Source organism: Orycteropus afer, unplaced genomic scaffold (assembly GCF_000298275.1).
Source record: "Orycteropus afer afer isolate SDZICR_OR568_19922 unplaced genomic scaffold, OryAfe1.0 scaffold00332, whole genome shotgun sequence".
In the NCBI taxonomy this organism is placed as follows: Eukaryota; Metazoa; Chordata; class Mammalia; order Tubulidentata; family Orycteropodidae; genus Orycteropus; species Orycteropus afer.
Genome location: NW_006921919.1, coordinates 3,409,752 through 3,420,752, shown reverse-complemented (window position 1 = coordinate 3,420,752; position 11,001 = coordinate 3,409,752). Strand labels below are relative to the sequence as shown.

At 42.7% G+C, this 11,001-nt stretch overlaps 1 protein-coding gene across 1 annotated transcript; it reads left to right on the top strand.

Annotated features, from left to right (window-relative positions):
- Positions 1-4,574: 4,574 nt before the first annotated feature.
- Positions 4,575-5,177, top strand: LOC103206858 (josephin-1). Its single transcript, XM_007952376.2, has one exon. It carries the CDS (start codon positions 4,575-4,577, stop codon positions 5,175-5,177), a length of 603 nt encoding a protein of 200 aa, XP_007950567.1.
- The last annotated feature ends 5,824 nt before the right edge of the window (positions 5,178-11,001 follow it).

Below are 11,001 nucleotides of genomic sequence, written 5' to 3'. Positions count from 1 at the left end.
TTTATGAAAATAAATACAGTTTCATCTTACCTAAACTCCATATTCAAATTTATCCAGTCTTTCCAAAACTTCTCTTTATCACTGGCTTGTTCAAACCAGAATTCAATTCTGGAACCACATATTCCATCTGGTTAGTATGTCTTTTAAATCTATTTTAATCTTGCACAATCCTATTTTTCCCCACGTCAGTGACTTGGTAGAGAAACCAGACCAGATCATCTGCATAATGTCTCACTTTCTGGATTTGTGTAGTTGTTTCTACATGGTTGTGCGAGACAAAGAACTCAATTTGGAAAAAGAAAAACCTTTTTCTCTGGTTTTTGAAAATAATCCTTGGATTTTGCCTGTAAGCAAGGTGCCTTTGTTTTTTCCAAAATAGCTGGGCAACACTTGAACATTTGTTAATGCAGTGGGAACCTCCCTATGCACGCACACACATACACCAAGAACACCACAACTGACAAATAATTTCTGGAAAGAGGGGGCATGATACAATCAATTGTGTCTATTCATTGATTCCATTGATCATCTACATGAAACAAGACCCCTATGACTTTTATAAAAGACCCTGAATATGAAAATTATTGGGATCCCTGGATAAGTGAGAGGTGAGGCATATCCTGAAGGACAATAGAAGTCTTGCTCACTCCCAGAGTGAGACCTGTGCACCTCTTCTCTTGTATTCCTTTGTACTTATATTAAAGTTGTTATATGTATAGACGATGCTCTGTGAATTCTATGAGTCATTCTAGTGAATTATTAAACTCACTGGGAATAGTGAGAACCAACAGAAACTGACAACTACCTATTTGGTAGACTGAAGGACAGAGCTCTGACTTGCGTGTTTTGATCTGACGCAGGGTTGCAAGGTATGAGTTCTGACCTAGCTTTGAGTAGAGGTCAGAAAGAGGAAGTGCCATGTGGGTAGCTGGTGTCAGGCAGAGATGAAGAAGTAGGAAAGTGAAGATATGAGTTATCTTTGACCTAAAACCCAAAAAACTCACTGCTGTCATGTTATTGGTGTTAGTAGCAGTCAAGTTGGTTCTGCCTCATGGAAACCCCATGTAATGATGTTACCACCAGATTTGGGTGATAAGAAGGGTCTGATCCTTCCATTATTACAGTTCTATGTTTTTCTTAAAACTATAAGATAATCAGTGTGGTATTATTTTGGCACTATACAGATGTTCAGTTATCCTACCAACAACACATCTACTGCTTTTAGTACCAGATGACCATCCTTGCCTGCATTAATATTTCCAGTAAGGGATGCAGAATGATGATTTTCTAGTTTTACCATTCCTTCAATTGAACAGAATGAATTCTCACATTCTTCTGTGAAGAAAAGCTTTCTTTATCAACTAGGGCTATTTGGTTACAGTGAAATAAAATTACTACTGGAAAGGCAAGATAAAGGCATAATTTTTTTTCCACTTAGTTACACATTTGCAAAGCAAGGAGTGGTTTATAGCCAATTCAAATTGTATAGGCCCATTCTTCTCCTTTGCACACTGCCTTCCAGGGCATCATAATTTTACCCTTACCTCTTTTTTCTTCTAGTCATTTCTTCTAAACAAGACATGGTACCTGTCACTCCACATTCCATATTTTCCCACTTCCATGTCTTTATTCTTGCTATTCTTTCTACCTAGAACATTTCCACCCATCCCCTTCCCTTCGTTCACCTACCAAGATCCAGCTTGTTCTTTTTTTTTTAATTGTGATTTGCATGAAAATTTGAAAGTTTACAGAGCAAATTCACTTTCCATACAGCAGTTCACATACACTTTATCTCATGACATTGACTACAATTTATCCCAATGCAACAGCTCCCCTCCCACTTCCTCTAGATAGTTACCTCTCCCTTGTGTCCATCCCTCCATGCGCTCCTGCCCCCTGAGCTATCTTCCTGTGCATAAACAACCTTTTTTTCTCCCATGATTATTCTCTCCAAGGAGTGTATCTACCTCAGGTAAATGTTCAACTCATATGCCTGTCTTTTGTTTGGCCAGAACCCACAGGTGTGGGTTCAATTCCAGACCTGAAGGGCAGCTAGGGGCCATAGTCTCAGTGGTTCCACCAGATCCAGCCTGTTCTTGAAGGCAGCCTGCTCCATGAAGCTTTTGCTAATTCCCCACTGATATCTCCTTACCTCCAACCAGAAGTGACGTTTCTTTCCTTTAAATTTTTATTACATTTTGTTTATGAATATTTTGAAATTGCTTTGTCTATAATTATTTGAAGGTTGTTGTTGTTGTTAGGTGCCATAGAGCCATCTCCTACTCATAGCGACCTAGGAACAGCAGAAAGAAACCCCCACCCCCACCCATGGGTCCTGCACCAGCTCCATGATCCCTACTATACTTGAGCCAATCTCAGCAACCACTGTGTCAATCCATCTGGTTGAGGGCCTTCCCCTCTTTCGTGGACCCTCCACCTTACCAAGCATGACATCCTTCTCCAGGGAATGGTCCTTTCTGATAACATGACAAAGTAGGTGAGACGAAGTCTAGCCATTCTCAATTCCAAGGATCATTCTGGCTGCACTTCCTCTAGGACAGATTTGTTAGTTCTTTTAGCAGTTCATAGTACTTTCAGCATTCTTCGCCAGCACCACAACTCAAATGCATCAGTTCTTCTTCAGTCTTCCTTATTCATTGTCCAGCTCTCACATGCATAGGAGGCAATTGAAAATATCATGGCTTAGGTCAGGCGCACCTTAGTCCTCAAGGAGACATCTTTGCTCTTCAGCACTTGAAAGAGGTCCTTTGCAGCTGACTTGCCCAGTGCTACACATGGTCTGATGTGCTGACTGCTGCTTCCATCGGTGTCAATTGTAGAACCAAGCAGCCTGAAGTCTTTGACAATTTCAATCTTTTCTCCATTTATCGAGATGCTGCTTATAGGTCCAGTTGTGAGGATTTTTGTTTTCTTTATATTGAAATGTAATCCATACTGCAGACTGTATTCTTCAGTAAGTGCTTCAAGTCATCCTCACTTTCAGCAAAGTTGTGCTGTCAGTGTATTGCAGGTTGTTAATGATTATTTTGCCATGTTCCTCCTCATATAGTCCAATTTCTCAGATTATTTGCTCAGCATATAGATTGAATAAGTATGGGGAAAGGACACAACCCTGATGCACTCTCTTCTTGACTCTAAACCATGCAGTGTCACCTTGTTCTGTTCCAATGACAGCCTCCTGGTCAATGTACAGGTTCCTCATGAGTACAATCAAGTGTTCTGGAATTCCCATTCTTCTCAATGTTATCCACAATTTGTTATGATCCACACAATCAAATATTTTTGCATAGTCAATAAAACACAAGTAAACATCTTTCTGGAATTCTTTGCTTTCAGCCAAGATCCATCTGACAGCAGCAATGATATCTCTTGTTCCACGTCCTCTTCTGAATCCGGCTTGCACATCTGGAAGTTCTCTGTCAATATACTGCTGCAATTGTTTTTGAATTATCTTCAGTAAGATAATTATTTGAATATCTACCTTAATTTCCTTGTTGTTGTTGTTGTTGTTGTTATGTGCCGTCGAGTCGGCCCCGACTCATAGCGACCCCTCCTTGGGTTTCCGAGGCAGTATCACTACGGAAGTAGGATTGCCCAACCTTCCTTCCGAGGAGTGGCTGGTGGGTTTGAACCACCAGCCTTCTGGTTAGCAGTCAAGTGCTTTAGCCACTATGCTACCAGAGCTCCTTAATTTCCTTAGACTTGAGAAATCATTGTAATTTTCCTGGAACCTAGATTTCTGGATCTATGGAGTTGGAATGACCCACTCAGGCCATCTGCCCTTAGGTGTCCTTTTGAAACTTGAGACTTTGAAAAACTGCTTTCCTAGCGCGCGCTCGCCAGTTCGCGTGCGCGGCCCAGGTGGTGGCCTACGGCTCCGGCTCCAGGTGGCTACCGGTAGAGGGCCGTCGCGAGGGGTCAAGAGTCCGCGCTTCCCGACAGAGCGGCGCTCACCACGGCCTGAGCCGCATGGGGTCCACCGCACCCGAGAAGATAGAGCGCCGTCCTCGAGCCCCCAGCGTGGCCCGAAACCCCTCGTTGGTCGGCCCTCGCTGACTGCTCGGATTTGGCGTTTTATCCAATCCCTAGGCCTCGTCTCCTAAGTCAGTGGTGGTGTGGTTGGAAAGAGATGGAAGAAAAGGAGCGATGTGACCCACTCCGTTCAGTTCGCTTGCATTGAGGCCTGTCTGGTGTTTGCAGAGAGGAAAAAAAACACAGCAAGGAAATCGTGGTTTTTGGAGGGGGTGGGAAGGGAGGGTGAGAGAAGAGAAACCAAGTCCTAGATTTTATATGATTTTTTCAAACTCCGCGTTTTGGCAGTGGAAGTGAAATAAACCAATCCAAGAGTTATTTTTCTATTGAGAAGAGAGAAGTGGATTTTTTTTTTTTTCCTTTGGATTCCAACCTTTTCTCCCAGTGACAAAGCATAAATCATGGACACCAGAGAATAAGGTGGGCCTCAGGAGCCCTGAAAAGACTCAGAGGATTACCTTCTTCCTCAGGAGGGAAGGGCGGGGTGTTTTTAGTCCTGTCTGGAACCTAAAACGAAAAACATGAGTTGTGTGCCGTGGAAAGGAGACAAGGCCAAATCGGAATCATTGGAGCTGCCCCAGGCAGCACCCCCACAGATCTACCATGAGAAACAGCGCAGGGAGCTTTGCGCCCTGCATGCCCTCAACAACGTCTTGCAGGACAGCAATGCCTTCACCCGGGACACGCTGCAAGATATTTTCCAGAGGTTGTCTCCAAATACCATGGTGACACCCCACAAGAAGGGCATGCTGGGAAATGGGAACTACGATGTGAACGTCATCATGGCAGCCCTTCAAACCAAAGGCTACGAAGCTGTTTGGTGGGACAAGCGCAGGGATGTCAGTGTCATTGCTCTCACTAATGTCATGGGCTTCATCATGAATCTGCCCTCCAGCCTGTGCTGGGGTCCATTGAAGTTGCCTCTCAAAAGGCAGCACTGGATCTGCATTCGAGAGGTGGGAGGTGCCTACTACAACCTCGACTCCAAACTCAAGATGCCGGAGTGGATTGGAGGCGAGAGCGAACTCAGGAAATTTCTAAAACATCATTTGCGAGGAAAGAACTGTGAACTCCTGCTGGTGGTACCGGAAGAGGCCCATCAGAGTTGGAGGGCTGACGTGTAACGCGATTCTGCCCTACCTTCCCTCACCTCAGCCCCTTAAGCCTCCGGGGTGTGCTGTGGCCTACACAGTGGGTCTGCCCTTGCCAGTTCCCCAAATATCTCGTCAGGTTCCCCTCCTCAGATCTGACAGTGCAATAGGAAAGATGTGTGGACTGTTAGAATAACCACCACCAGCGTTACTTGTTCCTGGGAGAGGAATGTGGGCGCTCTGTGTGCTTAGGGCAAGCCATCAACGATCCTTGGTTTTAAGAGGCAGGAGGACAAAGGAGGATGGGGTCTAGTTTTTTTTCTCCTTTCCTGTGAGGACTTGACAGGGGCTCTGCTGGAGTTAACCAGTCACTGCTGCTCCAGACTCACCTGGAGATGCTGCCTCCATCTCACCTTTCCTGGCAAATCAGTGGGTTTGAGGACACAGTACATGTGAAGCCCATGTGACTGGCTGGAAGGACCTAGAACATTGAGGTCTCTCAGGAAACCTCTAAAGCCCTAGAAGCAGGATAGCATTCTATCTCCAACTCTTAATGCCACCCCTTTTTTTTATGGGCAACCACATGTTTAAGGGTGGTTTCTGCCATCCTTGGAGTTTTATAATGAAACTTTCCCTAATATTCTTAACTGCGTGGCTGAATTCTGCAATACTCTAGCATGACAGAGGTGAGATCAGTACCTAAGAGGACAATGACTGAAGCCAAACGTTTGTGGGGCAGGCATGGGGCGGCTTGATCTCAGCTCTCACTCTGGTTTGTCCCTACCATTTCACTACATTGATTACAAGGCTCTGGGGCAGAAGACAAGGCAAAGGGCAGTTTTTCCAGTTAACTCACTCTGGCAAAATCAGAAAAAAAAAAAAAAAAAAAAATCTGCCTTTGAGAGTGCATTCTTCTTTGTTGGAGCAGAGTCGGATGAGGAAAGCACTGTGAAGCTAAGCTGCTCAGAGTTTTAAGAGCAGACAGAATCAAAAGTCCTAGGCTTGGGGACTTGGGGTCGCTATAGTGATAAGGAGCAGAGCGCTCAAGTTGGGTGGTTATGGTTATTGTGTTATTGTGTTCTAGGACTTGGGTTTGTCATCTTTGTGGAGTTTCCTTTACAAATAAGAGAATTGACCCACCCCTTACCTCTTTAAATAGTTGTAGGCCACTTTTCCTGTAACTTTGGAAAACAAGAGGAGGGGAAAATATCTCAACACACCCTCATGGGGTTGCCTCAGGCAGAAGGGCAGGCAGGGAGGACCTGCCTAGTCCTCAGATCAATGGTCTTGCCAGGTCTGTGAGCTGCCCCACTGGCCAGACTTCTCATCAGTAACAGAGCCAGCCTGGGGCTTGCATGTCTATCCTGAGCAAGCTTCACCGGACGAAGCTGAGGCTTTCTTCCCACTGTGACTGGAGTGCGTGTTCACACCAGCACTTTTTCTGCACATGTATCTTCAATCCAACAAGACCGTTTTTTATGCTGAGTAACAGAAGCCACCAAGTGGCTACTGCATTATGCCCTCCCAGCAACCAGCCAGTCTCTTCTGTACCATTTTCTACACTAGACCTACTTGGCACCACAGGGGACTCTATCCCTACCCAGTGACATTCCAACCAGCACCAGCCAGCAGTCACAGCCATCCTTGCTGATTGTCACAAGCAGGGCCTTGGGGTCCACTGGCACTGGCCATGATAGTAAGCCATGTCCGGGTCCCTTGGCACTGTCCTTGATAGTAAGCCATAACCGGGTCCACTGGCACTGTCTATGATAGTAAGCCATGTCCAGGTCCCTTGGCACTGTCCTTGATAGTAAGCCATATTCGGGTCCACTGGCACTGTCCGTGATAATAAGCCATGTCTGTGTCCACTGGTGCTGTCCGTGATAGTAAGCCATTTCCTGGAAAGAGAAGGAAACTCCTTTTCACAGATCTGCTTGGGCCTTGTAAATGACATGTCAAAGGAGTCCCATGCAGTTGGAGTCCATGAGCCAATGGGCTATGCAAAGACATGTAAACATTTCAGGGCTGGTTTCTGTTCATATCCTATTCTGGTGCTTAAAAACAGGGACCCATGCTGATGCCCAAGGGTAAAAAGCCCCACGTCCTTTAAGGAAGGGAGCAGGCCTGACCCTGATGCCCAGAAAGGGGCAACTCTAGGCTTTTTGTTTTTCTTGCTTTTATTCCTTTTTTGTTGTTGGCCTTGTGCTGGGTTTGTTTACAAAAGATGTATTTTGTTTAACCAAACATTAAAAATGGAAAACTCCATACATTAAAAAAAAAAAAAAAAAAAAAACCGCTTTCCTAAAGCCACTTTCAAATCAAACATTAACCTAGTAAGCAGCGTTAGGCATTGGGATCTTTTAGAAAATTATCTATGTGCTGCCAGTTTTCAAGAGCAGGAACCCCAAGATTTGACTAGAAAATGTATGGCATGTGGTTAATACCTTTGTTTCTACAACCCACTGACCCTGGAAATATGCATGTATTCTGATGCTATCTCCTGAGAAATTAACATGACAATGACTTAATCTAACCCATTTTCACTATCCCCTCTTCCAAGTATTGTTCCTGATATTTTCCAAGCAGTGAAATTCAAATAATAATTACTCAAAATAAATATATTCTGTTACACTAAGTTTTACTGCTTCTTTATGCGTTTAACTTTTTGACATGTATTTATAAAAGAGCAGGCATAGGAATTAACATTTATTAAATGTTATGTAAGTGCCAAGTGTTTTGCACATATTACATAACTAAATTCCCATAATATTGAATCTCGGTGGCAGGACTTATCATTTCAGGTTTACAAATGAGGAAGTTAGGGTTTCAAAAGAATAAATAAGTTACCTAAATTTACACAACAAATACATGAAGGAGCTGAGATTCAAGCCCAGATCAGACTTGAAATCATGCTTTTCTTTCCACCATATCTTTATTTTTTTTTCTTTTTTTCTGGTGGTGGTGGTTCTCTATATTCTTCACAATATTGATCCTAGAACCACTTACCTAACAAGAATTCAGTAAATGAACAAGGAATGAATGAAAAATTCTTCTGATGATAATAACTACCTACAAAACAACAGAAGTCCCTGGGTAATCTGGGTGAAACAGCTAACAAACTTTCTGCTAACAGTACAGTTGGTGGTTCAAGTCTACCCAGAGGTTCCTAGGAAGGAAGAAGTAGTTATCTGTTTGAAAAAAATCAGAGCCACTTAAAACTCTGTGAAGCACAGTTTTACTCTGACGAACGTAAGTTTCCATGAGTTGGAATCAACTCCAAGGCAACTGCCTTTGTTTGGTATTATGAGGCAGTAAATGGTATACAAGAAAACATACAGCCCAACTGTTACCCAAAACCAATAAAAGAAATTAAAAGCTTTAATTACCTATGTGTTGAATATAAAGCAAAAGTGTGGCTTCTACATTCCAATTAATATCTTTACCCTTCAAAACCACCACTCGTCTGTCAATTGGTCATACTGTTGTGGCTTGCATGTTGCTATGATGCTGAAAGCTGTGTCACTGGTATTTAAAGTACCAGCAAGGTCACCCGTGGTAGAGAGGTTTCATCAGAGCTTCCAGACTAACACAGACTAGGAAGAATGAATTGATGATTTACTTCTGAAAAAACTGGCTAGTGAAAACCTAATGAATCACAGCAGAACAGTGATATAGTGCCAGAAGAGGAGCCTGCAAGGTTGGAAGGTGCTCAAAATACAACTGGGGAAAAACTGCCTCCTCAAAGTAGAGTTGACCTTAATGACTTACATGGAGTAAAGCTATAGGGACCTCCATATGCTGATGTGGCACGATTCAAAATGAGAAGAAACAGCTGCAAACAATTATTAATAATCAGAACATGGAATGTATGAAGTATGAATCCAGGAAACTTGGAAGTTGTCAAAAATGAAATGGAAGGCATACAAATCAATATCCTAGGCATTAGTGAGCTGAAACAGACTGGTACTGACCACTTAAAATCAGACAAACATATAGTCTATTATACTGGAAATGACAAATTGAAGAGAAAAGGCATCACATTCATTGTCAAAAAGATCATTTCAAGATCTATTCTGAAGAAAAGTACTATCAGTGACAGAATATTATTCATCCTCTACAAGAAAACTAGTTAATAAGATTATTATCCAAATTTACATACCAACCACTAAGGCCAAAGATGAAGAAATTAAAGATATTTACCAATTCCTATAGTCTGAAATTGATCGTACATGCAATGCAAAAATTGGAAACAAAGAAGGATCAGTAGTTGGAAAATGTGGTCTTGGTAATAGAACAAACACTGGAGATCACATGATAGAATTCTTTAAGTTGAATAAATTATTCATTCTAAGTATCCTTTTTCAAAATATAAATGGTGATTACACATATTGGACCTTGTTGGAAGGAATACACAGGTATCAAATTGACTACACCTGTGGAAAGAGATGATGGAGAAGCTCAATATCATCAGTCACAACAAAGCCAGGGCCAACTGCAGAGGAGACTATCAATTATTCAGTTCAAGTTGAAGCTGAAGAAAATTAAAATAAGTCCATGAAAGGCAAAGTACGACCTTGAGTATATCCCAACTCAATTTAGAGACCATGTCAATAATACATTTTAAGCGTCAAACATTAGTGACCAAAGACTAGACAAGTTGTGAGATGATATCAAGAATATCTACAAGGTGTATGAAATGAAAAGACCAAAGTAAATGAAAGAAAGAAAACATTAAAACTATATATCAGGAGTTCCAGCAAGATTGTGGACTGGGCAGAAAGACTGCACAGACCCTCTTCAACAAAGAAAAGGGAAACCAATTAACACAGACACAGAAGATAATCTTGGACCCCTGAGCCTTGAAGGGAAGGATATAGAAGTGGACTAAACCCCAGCTAGCAAAAGAATTTCCAAAAAAGGAGACATACGGAGCTGCAGTCTGGCAGTGATCCTGAGTGATCCTGATGGCACAAATAGCTTGGAGATTCCTGAGTGGTGGTAGAACCTAAGAATTAACCTGAAAATTACCCTGCTAGCCAGGGACTGCATGGAGGACTGTGCACGGTGGCTGGGGAACAAACGGAGAAAGTGAAGAGAAAGTGGGCTGAGCTGTGGACTTTCGCCTGTCCGGAGACAGCTGCCATTCTGAAGGTTTAAAAAGTGGCTTGCAAATTTAAAGAGATAGCGCTCTAGCAAACTCCTGGGGCTTAAGAACACGTTCTGCTTTCCAACAAGCCCAAGGACACTCAGGACATGCAAGACTGACAAGGTACAACATTCCTCTTGTTACTCTTATACCCCACACCCATTTGGTGAACAGAGGTGCAGCCATCCCCCACTACCACCTACCTTCTGGGCCCACAGGAATTCCATTACAGTCTGTGTGCTCAGACAGAGCCTGGGTGCCCTGCCCTGTCCTCCAATGATTTTTTTTTTTTTTTTTCACTTTCGCTTTCTTTTTTCTGGTGATTAGTTTGCTTGTATTTGTCTGTTTCAAAACAACTAATATTATTAATAGGAGCTCTGGTAGCATAGTGCCTAAGTCACTTGACTGCTCACCAGAAGGCTGGCCGTTCAAACCCACCAGCCACTCCTAGGAAGGAAGGTTGGGCAATCTTACTTCCGTAGTGATACTGCCTCAGAAACCCAAGGAGGGTCGCTATGAGTCGGGGCGGACTCGATGGCAAACAACAACAACAACAATATTATTAATACTTTTGTCCTTTTTATTATTATTCTTAATCTTTCCCTACCAGGTCCTAGTTTTCAGCATTTTTTTTATTTCCCTGTGCCTGGTTGAAATTTTTTTTTTTTTAATTTAAGTTTTTTTTTTTCTTTTACCTCTTTTTTCTCATGA

Excerpts from the sequence above, each read along its gene's own strand:
- LOC103206858 (XM_007952376.2), top strand. The coding sequence starts at position 4,575 with ATGAGTTGTGTGCCGTGGAAAGGAGACAAGGCCAAATCGGAATCATTG.